The 24,250-nt window shown below is 47.0% G+C and overlaps 1 protein-coding gene across 1 annotated transcript in view; it reads left to right on the top strand.

Annotated features, from left to right (window-relative positions):
- Nucleotides 1-24,250, top strand: part of EVC2 (EvC ciliary complex subunit 2) — a 116,135-nt gene that overhangs the window by 19,423 nt on the left and 72,462 nt on the right. The window contains exons 8-9 of the mRNA XM_032855253.1: nucleotides 11,803-11,937; nucleotides 15,422-15,561. Of these exons, the coding sequence (XP_032711144.1) occupies nucleotides 11,803-11,937; nucleotides 15,422-15,561 (275 nt within the window). The remainder of the gene's footprint in view (nucleotides 1-11,802; nucleotides 11,938-15,421; nucleotides 15,562-24,250) is intronic.

Raw genomic sequence — 24,250 nt, 5'->3', positions numbered from 1 at the left:
CTGTGCGTGGCACAGACCACCCGGAGGAGTGTGTTCAGTGTAAACTGCATTCTTTACATGACGGGTTAGGTGCGGTGAGCCACTCTTATCAGGGAATGGTGGGAACCCTCCCGAAATCCAAGTTTCTAGATGCCAGCCACGGCTCCCTGCCTTGCACGCTGGCCTCTCAGAGGATAGCACTCCAGGGCGTGCCACGTGTGTGCTTTTCTCATACGGGTTGGAACTGGGATTTGAACACAAGCACTTTGGCTCCGGGGCCCTGTCGTTGGGCAGTGGGCTACACTGGGGAGCTGAATCCCTACGCTAAAGAGATGGAAACAAAATCCAGGTCTGGCTGTAGCGAGGGGAGGATTTATGGGGGGAAGGGGCGGGGGAGTCAGGAAGACAGGAGCCAGCAATGGTTCTGGCTGGTCTGTGCGCTCCGGAGGGCATGTCCGCGTCATATTTGCACTCCACTCTGTGCTTTATATTCTGGGTTGGCACTCGATAGGTAAATATCCCTCGATTGAGCTGATTGTTGATTGTCATCAATGCCGGTGATTGCTTCCCGGTGGAGCAGGTGTCCGGTCACTGCGTGATTGTAATAGAAGTCAGAGGATGTTTGCTTAATTGATGTTTATGAGCCCTTCCTCCAAGCCCCAGGCCCTCTCATGTGGATGGAGATAAGCCACACCCAGGTCTTTGGGGCAGCCTCCAGCCCACACCTTGCCTTCAAGGGCAGCAGGAGTAGGTGCCTGCTCTGGGGCGCAGACTCCTAGGTGCATGGTTTGGCAGTGGAGCACCGGGCTGGATCTCAGCCTCACAGCCCCTTGTCCAGGTGACCCTGCCCTGTGGACCACATTCAGGGACGTCACCACGGAGCAGGAAGATGAGGTATACAGATGTGATGGCCCTACAGTGTTGTGGGGACAGCAGGTCCTTGGACCAAGGGCCTCACTTTGAATCCCTGCCTGTCCACCGATTGTGTGTGACTGTGGGTATGTGCTTTGACTCCCTGAGCCTCAGTTTCCTAGCCGTGAAATGAATGATAGTGTGGTAAGCACTCGACACAGTGCCTGGCATTTTGTAGGGGCTCAGTTAACAACAGCCGTTGTCTTTGCTATCATCATCATCATCATCATCATCATTATTATTATATGCACCTGCAGACATCACTCCTCTGCAGGTGTTCTGTGATAATCGTGAATGACGTCAGGTATTGGGGTCTCAATCCCAGATGCCCACGGGGGCCATACAGGTGCTGTAAGTGTGAGTCAGGCCCAGTGCAAGATTCCAAGGCATAGTGGAGTCTGGGGCAGCCTGGAGACTCAGATCACCCAGCACCCACTGTCCCCCTGCCCTCATTGAGACCTTAAACGAGGGGGAAAAAAAGTCAACACCCAACTGCCATGACTGAATTTGCGAGGTTGTGACCCCAAATCTAGGTCATACATGCTGCAGATACTGACTGTAAAGTGCTGGGTAGATGGCAGGCTTCGTGGAGGAGGTAAGAATTCAGTTGGATGTAGTGAAAGGAAGGACATGGTTCAAGATGGAGGGAGGGTATTCTAGAATATTCCACCAAAGGTCTAAAGTCGAGTTTGAGCCAGCTGGGCTGGTGGTTGGATGTGAACCCAGGTCTCCTGGGGGCTTGGCACCAGTGGATTCACGTATGGATGAGGCAAGTCCCTTGCCAGCTACGGTGTGTTCTAGCGGGGCTACTGAGCACCCGCGTGGTGACATCATTGCACTAGGAAAGTGCGAGGGTGAATAGGAGGAGCAGGGCATGGGGATGGAGGCTCCCCCCCCCCCCGACATTCCATCATGCGGCTAAAACATGGAGGAAAGCCATTAACTATCCATTGTATGGGTTGGGATTTTGGAACCCTGGGAGACCCCATCAGCTCCTTCGTTTTCTGTTACATTCCCAAGGGTGAAACTGGCAGGTGTCAGCCAAGGAAAGCAAGGCCTCAGAAAACTGCTTCCCATTTCGTATCACAAGGTCCTCTTGCCCTTCTGTCTGCTGCATGGAGAGTCTGGGGTGGGGGAGGATCACACTGTTCGTGCTGGACATTGGTGTTTTGATTGGGCTGGAGCTCCCCACAACTTCTTGTGCCCTAAGAAGGGCCGGGTGCCAGGGCAGGGACCCGGAGAGCAAGGATCTTGGATCTAATCCAGAGAGAGACGTTTAAACCAGCTGTGACATCCCCGAAATTCATGTCCAGTGCAGTTGCAATAATGATTTTAGTAGCATTTGGGGGGAGATACCTGATCAAATTAATCAGAGTTTCACCTGAAAATATACATTTCTGAAACTAGATGCGAACATTGTGACAATGAAGAGGAATGTGGGAAGATTTGCCCTAGGAGGTATTAAAGAATTATAAAGCTACGTTAATGTTGTTTGCAACTCAAGAAAAGCCAGACCAATGGGACAGGATAGAGTATGTACACAGATTTCCATTTAATAAAGATGGTATTTCAAATCAATGGGAAAAGAATGTATCACTCATAAATTTATGGGCAACTGGCTGGATCTTTTGGAAGAAAAAGATGAATTCCCTCATCAGATTAAAATCTCGGTAAAACAATTTCTAAAAGGTAAATATAGGTCAGTATCACATGGTATGAAGAAAGCCATGAAGGAAAACCATGGATTTGAGTACACAAATAGGTGGAAATTTTACATTTAAAAACAGCATTAAGAAAGATAAGTGACAAGTTAGGGAAAATACTTGTAACAGACATAAAAAAAGATCCACATCTTTGATATATAAAGAGCTTCTATTAATAACAAAAAGGAAGTGTCAGTAGATAGCTATGCGACATGAGAATTTCTCAAATACAGAATTTTACAGTGTGTTCCCTTGACCACAGTGGAGGGAGTGTGTAACTGTGGGCAGAATCTTGTGGCGCTGGCTTGCCCTCAGAAGATGGGTGGTGTGCAATCATACATCACGTCTACCTTCCCTGTGTTACCTCTTGTGTGGATTACTGCACCAGCCTCCTGCCCGTTCAGCCCTAAGCTCCTCTAGCCCCATATCCTCGTCATCATCATCTTTCTAAAACATGAACCTGCTTGCTTTTCCTTTTCTGGAGGGACTCCCTATTGCCTGCTGGATTCAGCCCAATTACCTCAGGTTAATATTCAGGAGCCATCAGAAAAGTTGGCCTCTGCTGTCTCCTGGTGCTGTTGGGTCCCTCTGTTTTCCACACTTCTCCAGTTTTGCATATGCTGTTCTATTTTTAGACATGCTTTGGAGAACGTCCTGCAGGAGCCTAACCAACCTCTGCACCTCTGTGGTTCCTGACTCTGCCCCAGGCGTTCTGGTCCCACCCTTGGCTGGGATCCCATGCTGCTGGGACTCCTGATAAACCTTGTCGTTCTGTGACATTGAGTTAGTCTCCTGGTTGGCATTTAATACATTTTTGTGATAGCAGAATAGAATTTTTGCCCTGGAAGACTTTACAGATGCTTTAGTTTGACTTTTTCATTGAAAAAAATCAGATCTGGAGAGGCTGTGGGAACTGGCCAGGGTCCTGAAGCTGAGGATAGAGTTAAGGAACAGGGAGGGTCAAGCTGTGCAATTTTTTCTCAAATCCACTTCTTTAGGAGACTGGTACCTTAGCAAATCTCCATTAAGAAGTATGATTCCCTCTACCAGTGATTACTCCTAAACCCCTGCCTCCCTCAGGATTGTCAGCTGGGAAGCCCAGAGAAAATTTGCCCTCAAGGGCTGTGTGACAAAGGTCCACAAACCACTGACCCCCTTGTGCTTCTTGGATCTTTAACTTAAAGTGAAAGATTTCAACAAAATTACTTCTGAAATCTCTCCCAGAGAAGTTCTGTATGGTCTTCTCTTTTCTACAACCTTTTTCTGTCTTTGAGGGGTAGGTGGGTAGGATTTAATAGATGTCCGTTGTGGACTTTTAGAGGAAATGCTTGCTCTATATCACACAAACACAGAGAAAGCTGGAAGAATAAAATAACATTACCTCATAATCCCACCACTGGAGGACTATTACCGACATGTTGGTTTCTTGCTTCCACAAGTCTGTGGATTTATTTATTATGTAATTGAAGTCAAACTGTATAAACAATTCCTCCTGATGCTTTTGTAACTTGCCGTTGGATTATAAGCATTGAAAGCATTCCTTTTGAAAGGCTTTTTTTTTTTTTTTTGGTCCAGCATTGCTCTTCATAAATGCAGTGATAGAACTCATCAAAAAAATCAGCTCTCAGCTAATACATGATTAAAGAGATGGTAATAGCACATGATTCTTTGTCAGAGACAAGCAGGAAAGTAGGGGCCTGGGGATGAGGAGGTTGGGATCACTGAGCCGGTTCTCTTTCCTTATTCTTTCGTTCATGAAGTTTATGGTAAATAGGCTCTTTGAAATCTGTACTTATAATGCTTATCAGTGAAATTTGGCTGCAAGATTTCTGGAGGAAATCTCAAAAGTATGATTAACTTGGGGCTGATTTCTAGGGTCCAAATGCTTAAAGTTTTGCACCTGTCCCTGTGCTGGGGGAGCCCAGCACCCAGCCTCCCAAGTGAGACATCCAGGGACATTTCTGGTTCCTATCTCTGGCATCCCACACATTCATTTCATGCTCAGTCACTGGATCCTGTAGATTGTGTCTCCTAAATATTCCTGTAATTTCTGCCCTTCCCTCCAGCTTGCCAAAAGTAGCAGTAATAAACAGCAGCTCAGATTTACTGACTGATCTCTGTATCCTGCACCCCTAGCTAGTAGGTCCTACCTTGTGCATCTAGTAAAGTACACACATGTGAAATTTACCTTTATTGACATTTAGCATACTCAGTGTCGAGCAGACAAGCACCACTGTCGAGCAGACAAGCACCCAGCCTCTGGCAACCACTAATCTGCCTTCCATCTCTACAGATTTGCCTGTTCAGGCCATTTCATATAATGCAATGTGGCCTTTTGTGGCCAACTTCTTTCCTAAGCATGGTATTTTCAAGGTTCGTCCATATTGTCCTGTTTATTGGTACTTCCTTCCTTTTTATGGGTGAATCTTATTCCTTGTATGCGTGGACCACATTTTCTTCATCTCTTCATCAGGTGGGAGGATCTCTGGGCTTTCTCCATCTTCTGACTATTGTGAATAGTGCCCCTGTGAATATTCAGGTACAGATTTTCGTTTGAACACCTGTTTTTCTATTCTTTGTAGTATACACCCATGAGTGGATTGCTGGATTGTATGGTAATTCTGTGTTTAACTTAGCAAGGAACCATAGGCACTGTTTAAATCCTCAGTTTATAGACAGGAAATTGCAACTTACAGAAGGGTCCCACCATGTGGTAGGGGGTAGAGCTGAGAGCTGAACCCTAAGTGGAGCCTCCGTCTTTACTAGCATGTTTTACTGCTTGCCGCGGCCTTGTTTCATATCCTCATTCTTTCTTCCTTGGCTGTCACATCTAGTTTGTCCTCCTCCAGGCTGATGTCATGAAGTAGCCAGATTTAACTTTCTTTCTATAATACCCATCTGACCATGTGACTTCCTGGCTTCAAACCCTGCATTGATCGCCCCACAAATCCTTAGGATGATGTCTAGAATCACTAACCTGCCCTTGAATGTCCTTTGGGACCTGGGCTACATCTCTCCACCTGTGTGTGCTGTTCCTGCTCTTCCCTCTGCCTGGCTTGCCCTCCTCCCCGATCATTCTCCCCTGCCCCTGGGTCACCTCATGGAAAGCTTCCTTTGTCCTTTGAGCTAGGTTAAGGGCTTCCCCTCCTCCCAGCCCCACTCCTCCAGGCTTCTCCAGCCTCACCCCAGTCACACCGTGTCACTTCAGCCTGCTTACCTGTGTGTTTTTCTGCAGGATTGTGAGGTCCACAGAGCAGGACCTGGATCTGTTTCCCCCTTGTCCTTCCAGCATGTAGCCCTGGGCTCACTGAATAAACTAGATGTCAAGAAAGTTCACCACATCCAAACACTGAGTCAACCCTAGTAGCCCACTTAGAGAGTTTCAGCAAACACACTTATAGCAAAGCTTGGTTTCTGCACATATGAAATGGATGTAAGAATTCTGAGTTCAAAGTATTGTTTCAAAGACTAAAAAAGGAGGAAGGCCTGGCCTCTGGCAGAAGTTCAATAAAGATATTGATGGTTAAGGGTAGTTTCAAAGAATGGATTGTGAAAACTTTTGGCCAGACACTGGGAGATTTTTTTTTTTTTAAGATTTTATTTATTTATTTGACAGATCACAAGTAGGCAGAGAGGTAGGCAGAGACAGAGGGGGAAGCAGACTCTCTGCCCAGCATAGAGCCCGATGTGGGGCTCCATCCCAGGACCCTGAGATCATGACCTGAGCTGAATGCAGAAGCTTAAATCCACTGGGCCACCCAGGCGCCCCGACACTGGGAGATTTTTAAAATCTGCCCTTACCAGTCAGTCTAGAAGAGTGAGCTGTCTACTCAGAATAGGAATCACAATGTCCACAGTGGCCCAAGACCCTGATGACCCAATGCATGGCTGCTGGTAAAAGACCAGGCTGGAGCCCAAGCCCCAGAGAGGCAGCTGTGGTATGAGGGCTACTAGTCCTGGCTGCTGGGTGTGAAACCCAGGTTCACTATTGACTAGCTCTGTGATCTTGGGCCATTTATTTAGCATCTTAGTACTTTTGTGTTCTAATTTGTAAAATATAGACTAAAGCAGTGCCCAGTTATGATATTGTGAGAATTAAATGGATTAATGCATGTAAAGCACTTGGAACCACCTCTGGTACTTAGTGTCTGCTCAGTATGTGTCAGCTATGATGATGAGGATGGTGATGGTGATGATGGTGATGTGATCATGAGGATGATGGTGATAGTCATGATGGTGATGATTGTGGTGAAGGTGATGAGGATGATAATGGTGGTAGTGATTATATGGAGCCTCCTTTTTCCCATAAAGCTACATCTTAAGATTTTACTCTCTTTTAGCCATTTACATGGAGGAGGAAATTTGAATAGCAGAGGCATTTTGGGCAGATCAGGGGAGCAAGACCTAGCTTAATTTAGCAACACTGATACTGATAAATGCAGATTGAAAGAAGAAAGAGTTATGAGTGGACCTGCCCCAAGCAGGCAGTCTCTACCTACATGCACTTATTACTTGGTATCAGAAAGTAGGGATTGCAATAGAGAAGGGAGAAAGATGGCAGGATCTGGAAGAGCTTACCCTACCTTTGGCCTCTTCCTAGATAACAGTCATTCATTCCTGCCTCAGTGTCAGGTCCTGTTCCCAATGACCTGCCACATTGCCTCTACTCTTCAAATTCTCTTGGCCACGTGAATGGCCAAAGGAGGGCAAGACTTCAGGTGGAGATTCAGAGAAGGTGGAGGTGGGAAGAGGGAGACAAGCATGGTGGCCTGACCTAGCTGACCAGCTCTTCTTCATGAAGTAGGAAAGGAGAAGACAGAGGGAGACAAAGGAATCTGTTTCTACATTTTATAGTACAGTTTCTACCTTTCTACCTCCCTGCGTGTAATTCTGTTCTAGTCTTTGTTTCTGGTTCTCATCAGTCAGGCAGGTATGGGAGGCTGGGACTAAAAATGTTTTTGGAAAGCCACACAACTCCCTGGATAAAAGCAGTGTGATCTAATGGGTGGAGAACATGGACTTGGGAGTCCAGCAGGGCTAGGTTTGTTTTTTCAGCTATGGACTTTGATTTTTTAATCTCTTTCCATCTACATTTACCTATCAATAGGCTGGGGATAATACATACCCCATAGGATTGCTGAAGGTCGAATGATGCAAAGCATGTATCATACCGTGTTAGTTTTCTGGGGTGCCATAACAAATCATCACAAACTGGGGAGCTTAGAATAACAGAATCTTATTCTGTCACAGTTTGGAAGGTGAGAAGTCTGAAATTAGGGTATTGACAGAGCTGTGCTCTCTTTGATGGCTTTAGAGAAGAAGATTTTCCTCTTCCTAACTTCTGATGACTCCTGGGAATCCTTCCTTGGTTGCACCTACATCACTCCAATCTCTGCCTCCATGGTCACGTGGGTGTCCTTGTGTGAATCTGCCTCCACATTTCCCTGTCCTTTTAGGGAACATTCATTCGATTTAGGACCTACCCTAATCCAATATGAATTCAACTTGATTGCATTTGCAAAGACCTTATTTCCAAATATGGCCACATTTATAGGTATCGTGGGTTAAGACTTCAGCGTATCTTTTTGGAAGACACAATTAAACTCATCACATGCACCTAGCCTAGGGACTAGCATGTTTTGGGTGATGAGATGCCATTAATTCCCTGTATCTCCCCATTATTCTTGCTAAAGCTGGAAGAAAAGAAGCACTTACCTTCTGTGAAAGAGGAATCCTAAAAACAAATTGCTCATCAATATCCCCTTTGTTCTTTTTGGACACAGATCTTTTGTTTCCTTTCCATCGGTATTTTAATGTAACCTCTGTGCAGTTATTCATATTTATACAATGTGTTGTTTGTTTTTTTCTTATCCGGTAGCTATACCTATCAGGGCACAGAGGGCTATTTCCAGCACAAATGGAGAAATTGCATGTCATTTTGGTGTTAATTAAAATGTAATATTTAGAATCAGGAGGATATTCAAATATGGAAACAGAACTGTTTCCCTGACTGTGTTTGATAACAGCATCTTTGAACCAAGGTTGATTAATCAATAGCCAAAAAAAGTCCTATGTGCCATTGCTCTTTGATTCAGGTTCCAATATATGGACCAAAGCTCCTGTTTCTGAATTTACTTGGCTTTGACTGTCTTGAAGGTCAGGTAGGCCTTGTTGGTCTGTGAGACAAATTTAACCTGGACTAGAGCCTGCATTGTTCCCACAAGAATCAGGCCTGCTTTTGTTGTCTTCTAGCCCCTAAGTAATACATTTAATGTTCTTATAATCTATAGCCATTCCTAATTAAACTAGTCACAGACTGGCTTCTCCGGAAGCAGATACTGAGACAGAGTTTGGGGTATAATATGTTTACTAGTGTGCAGAAAAGAGTTAACATATCTGGCCTGAGATGGCCTGCTTGCAAGATTAGCCCTTGGCAAATGTATGAGAACTTGGAATTCAGAATAGTTGCCACGATTCCCCAAACTGTTAAGAGTGGCTCACTGTGTTGAAGCTATCATATTACAAATATAAATAAATACAAGTAAATGTATATAAATGTGTTATAAACAATACATTTTATTCTTCAGGCCTGCTTTTGTTCTGGGAGTCTGGAACTGGTACCTACTAGGGAGAGGGTGCCTAAGGGACCAGTCCTGGATCAAAGCCTTGGGCACTGAGTCTCTCATGAGCTTTGCTGTGTTGTTATACCCGTTGCTGGAGGAACTAAACAAGTCCTGTTTGATGGCCTTGGGAGAGGACTCTGGAAGCTTGCTTCTGCTTTCTTCAGGATTTAATCCTCTGTGCCTTTTCCCTGTCCTGATTTTGCTCTGTGTCTTCTCCCTGTAATAACTCAGAGCAGTGAGAATGACTTTAGGCCAACCTCTGGGTCCTCCTGGTGAATATCAAACTTGGGGTGGTTTGCCCCTCCCCCAACACAACCAGTGATTACCCATGAAGGGAAGAAGGAGGAAGCAGGATTGGGCAAAAGAAGACTGTGTGAGTTGTGATCTGAGCTGACAAAGCCGCACCTGGGAGTGAACTCTGGAGCAAGCATTGCCTGTCTGAGGGTCCCTTGTCAGGCTAAATGGCTGGCCATTAGGCTTCGCATCAAAGAGAATAAAATAATTAGGAATAAACTTAATCAGGAGGTGAAAGTCTTGTACACTGAAAACTACAAAACCCTGCTGGGGAAAACTAAAGAAAACACAAATAAATGGAAAATCATCTTGGGCACATGGAAGGGATGAAAAGTGTTATCAAAATGTGAGGCTCTCAGTCCAGGTCTGCTTTTGAGGCCACCTTCTGGTAAAATGACTCATTCTTCACCTCCATATAGCTTCTCCATTACTGTGCCAAAGGAGTTGCCTTTGTTTACACGGCCCACAAAAGAAGACGTGGCAAGAATCACTGGTGTTTAGTGAGCAAGTATTAAAAGACAGATGCTCTTTTAGTGACTTCATTCAACTTCATTCATATTCTTGTTTAATCCTCTGTACGACCTTTGGAGGGCTGCTGTCTCAGTTTACGGGACGGAGCAGAGGCAAAGAGAGATGAACTCATCTGACCAATACTGTATGACCAATAGGGTAGAGATGGTGCCGCACCCAGATGGTCTAGGTCTTGAGCCCAAGCTTCACCCGCTCTGCTGTTTGCAGTCCCCCTTACCTGTGAATAGGAGGTGGACCTGGGTCAGACCCAGTCAGTACCCACACACCCAGTGTCATCACACCAAGGGAGGAAGAACCGCGACTCACAGCCCGGCAGACAGCAAATACTCAGTAAATAATTGTTGATTAATAAATGAGCCAAGCTTTGCACTAATCTATCACTATTCTGTTTAATCCTGATTCTAGGAGGTATGTTTTTTTAAAGATTTTATTTATTTATTTATTTATTTATTTATTTGACAGACAGAGATCACAAGTAGGCAGAGAGGCAGGCAGAGATGGGGGGGAGGCAGGCTCCCTGCTGAGCAGAGAGCCTGCTGCAGGACTCAATCCCACGACCCTGAGGGCATGACCTGAGCCGAAGGCAGAGGCTTAACCCACTGAGCCACCCAGGCGCCCCTCTAGGAGGTATTTTTATCCCCCTTTTACAGATGAGAGAAGTGAGGTTGCTGGAGGTCAAGTCGCTCACCCAGGGTATCACAGAGGCGGCATTTCCATCCAGATCTGTAGGATTAAAAATCTAGAGCTCCTTGTTTGGATCAAAGTGTCTTTGGGAGAATTCAAGGTGTTAAATCTTGTGAAACCCTTAACCTAGCCATTCTCAGTGTGTTCCTCAGACAAACAGCTCAGCAGCTCAGAACTAGGAAAAGCCACTCCCGAGGCCGTGTGCCCAGGTCTAGTGAATCAGAAGTTCAGAGTGGGGCACAGGGACGCGTGTTTCCACAAGTCCTCCTGGTTCGGATGCATGTGTAAGTGTGAGCGTGGTCTCAGTCCTGCATCTGACCCATACGGAGTGCTTGTCAGATGCCAGCAGCTCCTGTGGTCTCGAACTGGAGGAGGGGCTGAAGGTGGAGCCTCTAGGACTCAGTCAGCTTCTCACAGCTGTCCGATGCCCACTGCTCCCAGCCTGTTAGGGATGTACGTTTGTCCCAGGCTCTCGAGTGCCGGAACCCAGGGGTGCCTCTGAGGCGTGAGAGAGGGCTGGGCATGTTAAGGCAAGCTGACGGCTTGCTTGGCAGCCAGCCGCCTCTGACTGTGGGAGGTTCCCCTGCCCCGTGCCTTCTCCAGCATGGACCTGAAGGCCAGTGTGCGCCGCGGGTTGCCTCTGCAGTGCTCTTGGGAAGGGGGAGCACATGGTGTGGGGAGAAGGAAAGAACACTACAGATTCTGACCCTGTCTCGAAACAGCTCACAGCTCACGGGTTCTTAGTGCACATTAGGTTTGTTACAGATGGATTCCCGAACGTAGTGTTCTGGGGTGCCTGCGGTCTGCCAAGCTGGGGGTGGATGGTCCACCATGCTGGGCTCCTGGGCAGTGTTTGTCCTGCTCGGTGCTCCAGACGCGCTGCGTGGAAGCCACGCTATAGGGAAACAGACTCCGAGAAGTCCAGCGATGGTCTCAGGGCGAGACAGTTTCAGCCAGTGGGTCCAAAGCCAGGCCAGTCTCTCTGCTTCTTCTGCTGTAACTCTTCCTTAGAACCTGACTGAAAGATGTGAAGCGTGACTACGGACAAGTACCCTTCTCTCTCTCTCATCCCCTAGGTCGTCCCAAACCATGGCCTTCATGCGGCAGGATTCTTCGCAGCCTCCATTGTCTCCTTTGTGCTGACCTGGGTCACGCTTTTCTTCATGGCTCGATATCATTGTTTGAAGGGAAGCCTGCTCACCAGACATGGGGTGAGTCTCCATGTGCGTCGTGTTCCTGGAAGGTAGTTAGGTTGACAGTAGACATGAGGTTGGCATTTGTCCTCCAGTTCAATGGGTCTCAGTCCTGGATGGATGACCCAATCCCTGGGGAAATGACAGACACATGCTCATCTCCAGGCTTAACCTGCAAAGACTCTGACTGGATGGTCCCAGGGTGTGCCCCTATCATTAGTCATTTTTAAACCTCCCTGGAGGATTCCAGAAGGTGGCCAGGGCTGGGCGCCCCTGTGGTCTGACTGAATCCCCAAGCACTGTCAGTGTGGCCAACTCTGCATTCATGCCATGCTAGTTCAGGTCCTGGTCCACACTCCCTGCTGAAAGGTCTTTGGCTCACTTCGTCCTCATGGGGAGACCAGGTCCTTCAGCCTGGCTTGGGAAGCCCCCTTGGCCGGCTTCTGCCAACCTCTGCTACCACTGTCTACTTCCCACCTCAGCCCCAATCGACCCAGTGACTCAGCATTCCCTGAGAGCGTGAGCTCACCACACTCACACCGGAAGCTTTTTTGATCCTCTCTGCCCTTCAGTGAGCATAGTTCTGGCTGGGCTGGGAGCCGTCTCTCTCAGTTCCTGCGCTAGCTTCCGTAGACCCCACATAGTACACCTCCTAATTTCTTGGGCTCATCTGTGAATGTCTTGATCTCTTTATTCCTGTCTTGGTCTGGGTTCCCACGGAAGCACATCCTAGGCCTGGGGTCCAAATGCAAGTAGTTTATATGGGGACTGATCCCAGGAAGTATTTGTGTGGGGTCAGGAGGTGAGGCAGGAAGGGAAGGCAGCTGGTCACGTTACCACTCTGGGCCCCTGGAGCTTCACCTTGCCCAGGAACTCAGCAGAGAGTAGGAAAATAGCCTCAGAGTCATCCCACCTAAGGAGGGAAGGAGCTGGGGTATATGTCATACACCATTGGTCATCGGTCAAGGACATGGGGGCGATGGAGCTGTTAGAAGGTGGGGGAGGAAGGACTGTTCTCCCCACTGAGAAGACACTTGGAGACCAGAGAAGGAAGCAGGCAACTCCATACCATTTACACAGACTTTTATTTAGGATAACTTACTGATAGGTGATCAGGTTGGGGGTGATCTGGATGCTATGCAGCTAGTCTCACAAAGTCCAGGCCTTAGTCCACAGATTGTATAGAGTGAGGGGTTGTGCAGAGGGCCTTTTAGTGAGAGCAGAGGACTCACTTCCTCCAAGGGTTTGCGTGCACGTAATTGACAGCTACCCTTTCATTAGATCTCATGGCACCGTCTGCATCAGGAGGGGGAGAGATCATGCTATCTTTAGCAAATTTACAGAGCGCCTAAACAAGCCTCCCCCTTCCAGCCTTGGTGGGCATTTCCAAGGTATGTGTCTTAATCTCCGAGGTCCCTGGAACACATAGCCTGAAGAGAGAACATGAACAAGATGGAGGGCCACCGAGGGAGTCAGTATTGTCAGAGTTCCCACAGGGGCCCGGACAAAGGGTGACATTATTTCCCTGGCATGGGCTCCGAAGGCCAGCACAAGCCTTTAGGGAAAGGAGCATAGGTATTGGCTGATGGATCTTCAGTGGACACTGAAACAGCAAGGGGGAGGGGACATGGGTAGAAAACAGATTGTATCTGCCACCATCCCCGCTGTGTGGTATGGAGCCTGGTGCTTGGAGGGCACTGAATAAATGTGTGAGGAAATGTATGAGCCCTCAGCCCATCAGTGGATGGACAGAGGGGAAGGAAATCAGGGCAGCAGTTCATAGAGTGAGATGGGCTGCCACCAGGAGACACTGTGGGAAGTAAGCGTCCGTGGCAGTTTGTTGGCCCCTCCAAGGTTGGGAGGGCTGGAGCTGCTGCAACTCAGTGTCACCCAGGGGCCCAGCACCTTGAAGGGAACATCTGCCATCTCTCCCCCTCATTTGTATTGAGGAACCTGAGGCCCATGAATTTAAACACTTGCTTCAGGCGGCCAAGTGTAGGCTGGATCTGGCTTCTGAGGGCCGTGTCTGGAGGCTGGAGGTCTTGTCCCCATTGTTCACTTGGTGTCTGCTTCCCAGAGGAGAGGATGGTCATTTCAAAGTGAGATCGGTCCGCAGTGTCTGTAGCAGGCAAAAGGGGGGAGGAGAAAAAGGACCCCTTTCATCAGACCTTGGGCTTGTCTCCCAAAGCCATTATCCATCACAGAACAAAACTTCCCCACTGCTTTGATGAAGGAGCAGGAATCATTTCCTGGGGATGAAAGGCTGATCGTTATACCTGCAGAGAGAAAAGAAAAGCGTTGATTCAAGGGTCTGAAGACCCTTGAAGTTCACAGAATGAAATCTTTTCACATTTTTCTTTATTTTTGGAAACCCGAGGCAACCAATGAGACAGTGTGCTATAAAACACAAGACAGACTTCTTCACCCCTTCTAGCCTTCTTCACTCCTTCTACTCTAGGAGTTAGACCGATTTGGGACCAGATACCAACCCTGACTCTTCATGAGCTGTGTGGATGCACATAATGTTATTTTACTCCTCTGAGTTATGGTTTCTTATATGTAATGTGGAGCAATAGCACTTATTTTGTTGGGACAGTTTTGTGATAATAACACATAAAAGCCACAGGGACAGGAATTCTTAAATATTAACTATAGTTATCACCCATTTTGCAGAATCAACAATAAGGACAAAACAGATAGAGCTATCCAATCATTGGCTCAGGCTTAATTATCTCCCATGTCACATCCATTTGACAATTCTATTTTCTGATTAGAAACCAGCCAGATGCATGAAGTTGAAGTCCATCTGCCAACTAGAATTTCTGTCTGCATGATGATTATGGTGGTGCTGCTGCTGATGGTAACGATGATGGTGGTGTTGGTGGTGATGATGATGATGGTGGTGATGGTGATGATGATGGTGTGATGAGATGATGGTGATGATGGTGATTGGTGATAAAGATGTTGATGGTGATGGTGGTGATGATGGTGATAGTGTTGGTGAGGATGGTGGTGATGATGTTGATAGTGGTGATGATGTTGATGGTGATGATGATGATGATGGTGTTGGTGGTGATGATGTTGATGGCTGATGATGGTGATGATGATGGTGATGATATGATGATGGTGATGATAGTGGTGATGATGATGGTGATGATGGTGACAGTGGTGGTGGTGAAGGTGATGATGGTGACAGTGGTGGTGGTGATGGTGATGATGGTGAAATACTTCACAGGTCTTTACAGGTTGCAAAGGTCTTTCCATCCATTGTTTTGTTAATATGCACAATATCCCCATGCAGGGCTACTAGAACTAAAATCCCATTTTTTTTTTTTTTTTATGAGAAAGTAGATGCCCAGGGAAATACAGTGTCTTGTCTGAGTTTACCCTGCTCACAAGTGGGGCCAGCAAGGTTCTCTGACTCCTGCCTTCCCTCATAACTTTCTCAGTACATGACATTCACAAGAAGGCCCACTCAGTTGTTTCTGAAATTTCTCTGCAGGTTCAGCATCATGAGAGCAAGCTGGAGCACTCCCAGTTCACCTCACCCGATGATGTCAATGAGGACCTTGCTCTCAATGACCAAATGATTGACATTCTGTCTTCAGAGGACCCCGGGAGCATGCTTCAAGCTTTAGAAGAGTAAGAATTCTTAACTGCCCTGTACTTGCTTGGATATGATGAATGCTTTAGCTGCACTAGCCTGAGAGCAAACACTGAGTACATTTCATTAATTAATTAATTAATTAATTATTCAGTTAATCATTCATTTGTTACTCACTAGTCATCATGGAACTACTGCTATGCTTAGTATTTGGGAAAAGGGATGAATAAGACATAGTTCGTGCTGTAAGCTAATGGGGAAGACAGACACATAAACAGAAGAGATCAAAACAGTTTGATGAACACCATGCTAAAAAGGAAATCAAGACTAGCTGAGCCAGGAAGAGGAAGTAATTACCTCAGAGAGGGTCAAGGAAATGCTTCCCAGAGGAGGTCACATTTTAACTAGTTCTTGAAGCATGGCTGTAGGCTTTCCAAGTGGGTTAAGAGAAGAAAGACTTCAGGCAGAGGGAAGAAAGGGCGGATGAAAGGATAGGAAATGAGCAAGATCCATTTGGTGAAGCAGAGTAGCTCAGTAGGACTGATGTGTGAATTGGGGTATTGAATACAGAGAAATAAAGGAAGAGGCAGCTGGAGAGAGAGAGGCCAGGCCAGGCAGTGTGTTTGATGAACTGAATTCTTTTTATTTATTTAACAAAAACTTACAGCGTCTCACTTGTGTACAGCAGAACCTAGAGCTGGACACAGTTCTGAACACTGCATGGATACGAACTCATAATCCTATTAGCCTCCTTACGGAGGTGTTGCTCTTTTTACCATCTCGTGGATGGGGGATTGAGAGAGGCTGCGGAGCTTGCCCCGGGGTGCACACTAGTAAACGAGAGATCCAGGGCTTCAGGTCTTTTAAGGGCTGGCCTGTTTCTGGCTCATCTTTACTCTTAAGTCATCTGTACCAACCAAAGGCTCAGTGTCTTCATCAGGGTGACCTCTCCTTGGAGTCCCTGGACTTGAGTTTCTGTCTCCCTAGTTCTACAGATCTGTTAAGGATTCTGCAGAGTTTATCTGCCCTTGGGCTGCTGCTTCCGGTATTTGGAAGGTACCCTTTGAAATGAGGTGACCCCAGATGTGGGGGTACCTACTTCTCTGAGTTTCTTTGTTCTGTTAGGTCTTGGCCTCATCTTTTATTACTCCTTCTTAGTTCTCGGATGGTCTCAACCTGATTGTTTTTGGTCAGCTTTTCATTGTTTTTGATGGGATAGTTTGTCCAGATTACCCGGATCACTCTTAGTAAGAACAGAACCTGTCTTTGTGTAAGCCACATTCTAGACGATGAACAGCCATGTTCCCTGCCATGGGGAGAGCCTGTGAGAGAGATGGACAGGGAAACAAGCAAAGCCCAACATAGCTCAGAGCTCCTTGGAGTTAGATCGGGTTTACGTCGGGCTGTGTCACCATGTACCCTGGGTCAAGTTACTTAAGTAGAAGTTCTGGGAAGGACGGGCTAGGTTGTGGAGGGTTCTGGATATCAGGCTCCACAGTAGGCACTGGAGACCCAGGGAGTAGCCTGTTAATATGGGCAGATCATGTTCCAAAGGCCACTCTGAATACAAAAGGAGAATGGCTTAGAAGGTTAAATCCAGACTTTTGTAGGAGATGTGGATGTATGACGAGGGCAGGAGCCGTAGGTTGGGTGAGGAGAGGGATCCAAAGGAAGAGCTTACAGAACTTGGTCACTGGTGGTCATGTGGCTGAGTAGGTCTGCATAGCGGGGTGTAGTTTGCCCACTGAAGGGGAGGGAAAAACTCAGGAAGCCTCCCTATAGTTCTGGGTTCTATTTGCTTGTTTGTTTGAGTGGGAAAGGAGGGGGCATCAGTTTTACTGCTTGGTAGATTTCTGGGTCTTCTGCTTGTAGAATGCCCACAGTGGCGTATGAGAGGGGTACGCCTTCACGAGGGCAGTGTGATGCTCAGGCTGGGCCACGATCTTTGGAAGATCCATTTTTACCAAATACACCATCTGAACACGTAGGATTCTTACTGGTTTTATCATGCTTTTATTTTTCCTTTCTTTGCTTCTTTTTATATTGATGACGATTAGCAACGGGACCCCGTGGGAACCCCTCAAACTGGATTCCATTTACTACAAGCTTCTTCTGATCCTAGATTCGGATGCATATCTTTACCTGTGCACTTCCCCCTAAACTAATTGCTGTCAATTTGGAGTCATCATGATGCTGATAAGCTGTAATGACTTGTATTTTTATACAATACCTTGTATTTGTGCAGTGTTTAAAAATGCAGTCTCTTTTCCACACGTTGATTTGGTCCCCATGCTAATGCTCTTTGGGAAGGCATCTTATTTTGCCTATATTTGAACTAGTTTCGCTAGTTGAAGGATCTGGTGCTCTTCTTGGTAACGAGCTGTATTCAGAGTCACTTATGTAGTAAGTGACAGGTTAGGACTGGAGCTTTCTCGATGGAATCTCGGCCACGTTATGTTTCACAGATACTCTCTGAGCCCCAGTGTCTTCATCTCTCGACTGGGGAAATCATAAGTGCCGGGGATTGCTGCTAAGTTTAATGATATGACAGGGACTTGGTGGCCAAGTCCTCTCTGGGTTTTGCCTCGGAGCTGGGGCCTGACTTGAAGGGCGATGATCAGGTGGTAAAGAGATGCCTTTAAGTAGATCAATCCCTCTTGGAGTCCTTCTCAAGAGCAGTGCAAACAGCAACTGAAAATGGGAGAGCTTCGGAGCAAGGTAGAGTAGCTCTGGTCCTATCTCCCGGGAGTCTGGAATCAGTGACCCTTGTTCATCCATTTCCAGGTCCAGAGTCGTACAGCTTGGCTAACTGAGCTTCGTGCCGCCATTCACATGTGATCCTTCATTTTAGCTTAATTCTCTAATCAGAATGCCAAGGGCGACCAATTAAAATTTGCCACACTACCCAAGAGGGAGGGGGGAGGAATGGATGGGCAGTGGGGAGAAAGGTGGCTGGTTACTGGCAGAGGTTCTTAAATGTCTCTTATTACATTAAATGGTAGAAGCACGTGATTAGCGAAATATTTCCTAGATAGAAGTCTGTTTTCTTTCAAAACGTGGAGATAAAAAGTGGAGTCAAATGATTTGGATTGTGTGATCAGCTCCTAGATATTTAATTTGCAAGTAGGTCATACACCACAACCTCTGGCCAGAGGAATTAGGGCTGTGATCAGCATACGCATGTGTGTAATACATGTGTATATTAATAAACAATAGTACTTAAGGTTGAGGGTCCATATCTGGGCTCTCTACTCTGTTCCGTTGGTCTGTGTGTCTGTTTTTGTGCCAGTACCATGCTGTCTTGGTGATCACAGCTTTGTAATAAAGCTTGACATCAGGCAATGTGATGCTTCCTGCTCTGTTTTTCTTTTTCAACATTTCCTTGGCAATTTGGGTCTTTTTTGGTTCCATACAAATTTTAGGATTGTTTGTTCCAGCACTTTGAAAAATGACGCTGGTGTTTTGATTGGGATGGCGTTGAACATACAGATTGCTCTAGGCAGTATAGACATTTTAACAGTGTTTATTCTTCCGGTCCGTGACCATGGAATGTTTTTCCATCTTTTTGTGTCTTCTTCAATTTCTTTCATGAGTGTTCTGTAGTTCCTTGAGTACAGATCCTTTACCTCTTTGGTTAGGTTTATTCCCACGTATCTCATGGTTCTTGGTGCTATTGTAAATGGCATCAAGTCTCTAATTTCCCTTTCTGTATTTTCATTGTTAGTGTATAAGAAAGCCACTGATTTCTGTGCATTGATTTTGTATCCTGCCACAATACTGAATTGCTGCATGAGTTCTAGTAATTTGGGGATGGAGTCTTTTGGGTTTTCCACGTAAAGTATCATGTCATCTGCGAAGAAAGAGTGTTTGACTTCTTCTTTGCCAATTTGAATACCTTTTATTTCTCTTTGTTGTCTGATTACTGTTGCTAGGATGTCTAGTACTATGTTGAACAGTAGTGGCAAGAGTGGGCATCCTTGTCGTGTTCCTGATCTTAATGGGAAGGCTGTCAGCTTTTTCCCATTGAGGATGATATTCGTTGTGGGTTTTTCATAGATGGATTTTTTGAAATTGGGGAATGTTCTCTCTGTCCCTACACTCTGAAGAGTTTTAATCAGGAACGGATGCTGTATCTTGTGAAATGCTTTTTCTGCATCAATTGAGAGGACCATGTGGTTCTTCTCTCTTCTGTTACTGATTTGTTCTATCACATTGATTTGCAAATGTTGAACCATGCTTGCATCCCAGGGATCAATCCCACCTGGTCATGGTGGATAATCTTTTTAATGTCCTGTTGGATCCTATTAGCTAGGATCTCATAGCAGCAATGTCCATAATAGCCAAACTGTGGAAAGAGCCGAGATACCCCCTTAACAGATAATGGATAAAGAAGATACAGTCCATATATACAATGGAATATTACTCAGCCATCAGAAAGGATGAATGCCCAATTTTTGCATCAACATGAAGGGTACAGGGGGAGATTATGCTGAGTGAAATAAGTCAAGCAGAGAGTCAATTATTATATGGTTTCACTTACTTGTGGAGCATAAGGAATAACATGGAGGACATTAGGAGAAGGAAAGGAAAAATCAATTGGGGGAAATCAGAGGGGGAGAAGAACCATGAGAGACTATGGACTCTGAGAAACAAACTGAGGGTTTTAGAAGGAAGAGGGGTGGAGGGATGGTTGAGCCTGATGATGGGTATTAAGGAGGGCACAGATTACATGGAGCGCTGGGTGTTATACGTAAACAATGAATCATGAAACACTGCATCAAAAACTAATTATATACTGTACGGCGATTAACGTAATAATATGTTAATATAAAAATATAATAAAAATAAGTAAGTAAATAAACAATAGTACACATGATAGTAACAGTGTGTAACAGAAATGGTAGTGGTACCATATACAAAGTTATTAATTATCCTGTTTTTGTTGTTGGTTCAAGAAGTGATGGCCTATGAGGAGCACAGTCTTCCCTGAGCCCCGTATTCTCTGAAATGAGCAGTGCTGCTCCTGGTGTGTGAATGCCACGAGGACATTGAGGTTACCAAGATTTTATTCTTGTAAATCACCTAGGAGCTCTGGAATTTTATGTTCATTTCTCCTTGGGCACCAGACTTGTTTTGCTCGAAGAGCGTTTGACATTGATTGTCAAGCATGACCTGAAGAGTGCTCACTGGAGAGCTGCATTTGTCCCGTCCCCCTCCCCCAGTCCTCCTCCCCCAACCTCCCCCACCCCCTCCTCTTCTCTGCCACCACATCCCAATATTCAGTATTTATCAAACGTCCATTCTGTTTTCACACTCCGTGGTTGAATGCTCATTTTAGGGACCTGGTGGGGTTTTTGTTTTGTTTTGTTTTTTTAATCATAGCATTGTCAGTTACTTTTAATCTTTCCATCTTGACTTATAGTCAGGCTTTAGGAGCTCCCAGAAAGAAAATGTCACTCAGAATGTCAGGGGCTTAGGATGAGTGGAAATCTGTGGTGATCTCCGCACTAAAAACAGCTTTTTTCTCTAGTGAATTATTTATCCCATTTGTATTTCTTATGTGAAGCTTAGCTAGGCTTCTAAATATGTTATTAGATGTCTGGATTGCCGCCTTGTTGCTCAGACCCATCGGAGCCCTACCCTTGCTCTCTCTTGCTGATTTATCTTTGACAAAAGCATCTGCTTGGTTTGTGTGGTTGTGTATCTTTGACATCATTTCTTCATGGTCTGTCTCTCACAGAGAGGATCTGAGGGAGAGGTCTTTCCTTTGGTTTGTATCAGGCTCCTAAACGGTTGTCCTAATGGAGGCGGCTCAACCCTGGGCATGCGGAAGCAAGAGGGAGGAGGAACAGGGCACTATTGGCAGCTTTCGAAGGTTTGAGAAGTGTGGAGAGCCCACAGTGTCAGCTCTGGAAGCTTCTAGAAGTGTGGAGAGCCCACAGTATCTTAGCTGTGGCCTTAGTCTTGCCCTGACCACTGCCAAGCACCTCTTGCCCATGGCCTTAGGTAATTCTCACAGCGGCTCTGGAAAGGAAGCTGAGGTTCAGAAAGGTTGATTGGTTTTGCCTGAGGTCACACAAGTGGTAATGGGTTTGGGCCCAGGACTGTGTGCTTTCAGATCTACTGTTGTATTGACAAAACGGCTTTTTAAAAAATATTACACTTAGATTTTTCCAAGAGAGACAAAGGAAAAGAAGAGAAAGAAAGGAAAGGAAGAGAAGAAAGTCCAGGCGAGTGTTTATTTCCTGTTATTTAAAGGAAGATAATCGCTGTCTTTTAATGCCGCCAACATCCCCTTCTAAGCTGTCTCCGAATTATGGTTTGGACAGAGTCATTGTTCAGTGAGTATTGGTTGAATCAAGGCTTTTAGTTCCATGTAATGAATGGTTTCTGTGTGCCAGCTATGTGGTATTGTTTTTTCTGTGTTTTTTTTACAACTATGCCTTTTTTATTTTATATTTTATTTTATATTAACACTGCGGAGATATAATCTTGTTTCTCATTTCTGGAACTTAAACAGGAAATTAACTTCAGGGAAATTAAGCGACTCACCCAAAGTTTCTGTGGTTCCTTTGCCCTTTCGGGGTTGTTCGCTCCTATGTGCAGTCACTGGGAGGCCCTGGCTGGATGCTGGCGTGGCGTCTGGGTGTGGGTCGTCACGGGAAACACACAGGCAGAGCATAAAGACGTGCACGGCTAACCCTGCAGTTCCACAGCCTGGAGGGGCTCTCAAGAGGAAGGGGCTCTGTTAGAGAAAAGCAGGGTTTCACTTTTGCCTGGGGGCTCCAGGAGGACCCCCGAAGTGGAGGGTCGGGGGAACCAAGACCTGAGTGATGAGCATCCTGTAGGGGCCAAATGGACGGAGCACAGGAAGGGACATAGGTGGGCTCTTGAGGGTCTAGGAGGCGATGAGGCCAGCATGGTAGGGGCACGTGGAAGTGGGCTGTAGGGTCACGCCAAGCCAGCACAAGTGGGCCCCAGAGCAGCTTCCCCCATAAGCCTGATGGAGAGTCACCAGCAGGTATGTTCGAAGCTGTAGGGTTAACTTGACAGCTAAGGTGTGAGAAGGTGCGGCGTTTCTCAAACCAGAAGTAAGCGCAGTGCATTCCCAGGTGTGACATGGCTTCACAGGCAGCCCAGAGTCCATCCCAGGGAGTCCAGCCGTGGCAGGGACTCCCTTGCAGAGCGACTGTTCCATCGGCCGTCACCAGCTCCCTTGGTCGTGGTCCGGCTGGATTCCGCAGGGGCCCCTCGCTCAGGGCCCGTTTCCCAGGAGGACCCCCAGGCTGTAGCTCTGTGTGATGTCCCTCCCAAGGGCTACATGGGGGCCTGTGGAATCCAGGGACAGATGAGGGAGGATGAGTGGTACCTACTGACAGCCTGGAAGTGGTCTTTGTGGGAGAAGAGCCGTCAGCTCGTGGCCGTGCTGCTTCCTAAGACAAGGGAAGAGGGAGGATTGAGTTTTGAGGAAGGATCCAGAGGTGCTTCTGGGCTGGGCGAGTTGAAGATGCCTGGAGACACGAGATGGACATGTCTGTTCAGACACGGGTCTGGGGCTAGGGGTGGCAGGATGGGGATCCAGGAGGAAGCCCCTGGAGAGTGGAGAGCGACATCGAGGGGAGGGAAGCAGGATGGTGTCCTCAGGAACTGCATCCTTTACATTGTCAGAAAGGTAACAGGAAACCAGGGCAGTGAGAGCGGGAAAGCCAAGAGAAAAAGGATCCCAGAAGAAGGGGTGAAGAGCTGTGTCTGGTGTTGCCTGCAGTTCGGTCAGGTGAAGATTGGAAGGTGTCCTGTTTTTGCTGTCGGGACATGGCCAAAGGCCAGAGCAGGCTTGGGGAGCACGGGGCAAATGCAGTGGCCACCATCACCGCTGTGACTCACCCACTCTGCTGTGCAGGGGAACAGCAGATGAAGGGAGCTCCGGGCTAGGAGAAGGACATTCAGGGTGATGCCAGAGGCTCTGAGCATTCTGTGGGGGATGGTCCGCAGATGGGGGGAGGCTGAGAGTTTGAGGGGAGAGCAGGTACAGTTGCAGGGAAGAGGGTACTGAGAAGGTGGGAGCCAGTGCTCCTGTGTCGGCACAGGAGAGGGGCTGGGACCTCCGGGAAGAAAGGTCCAGAGAACACAGAGGTGTGTGCAGGGGTGTGGATGGGAGGTGTGAACAAGGCACGTACCTGTGTGATGCTTCTCTGGGAGGTACAGGTGAGGACATTTGGAAGAAGAGGGGAAGACTGTGGGAAGGTATGGCACAGTCCTGAAGAGTGGGGAGGTGGCTTACTAGCAGAAGCCAGAGAGTTACTGGGCAGGTAGCATGCCCACGTGAGGCTGGAGGTCCCAGCCCAGCCCTGATGAGGGATTTGCTCCTGCAGGTCTCCAGGGGGAGGTGCAGAGGCTGCCAAAGGTCGGGGGCGGGGTTGAAGCCCAGCGGTGAGAGATCAGGTTGACAAGCAAGACCTCCTGGTGTGAGTCCTAGCAGGGGCACTTACTGTCAGGTGACTCTGGGTGTCTTATCTATCAAGGGGGGCTAGCTGTGGCTGCCCCCTAGGCTGCTAGGACAGAAGCTGACCCCAGGCTCTCTGTTTTAAGGGAGCAGGAGATGGACGAGAGGTGTTTCCTATGGCTGCTCTAACAAGTGACCACACACTCGGGGGCTCCAGAGAACAGAGCTTCTTCTGTCATGGGGCTGGAGGCCAGAGGCCCAAAGTCAGTTTCACTAGGCTGAGG

The sequence above is a fragment of the Lontra canadensis genome, unplaced genomic scaffold, assembly GCF_010015895.1.
Source record: "Lontra canadensis isolate GAN:19392208 unplaced genomic scaffold, GSC_riverotter_1.0 scaffold1, whole genome shotgun sequence".
NCBI lineage: Eukaryota > Metazoa > Chordata > Mammalia > Carnivora > Mustelidae > Lontra > Lontra canadensis.
Note: the sequence above shows the minus strand (reverse complement) of the source record. Positions and strands in the feature narration are given on the sequence as shown.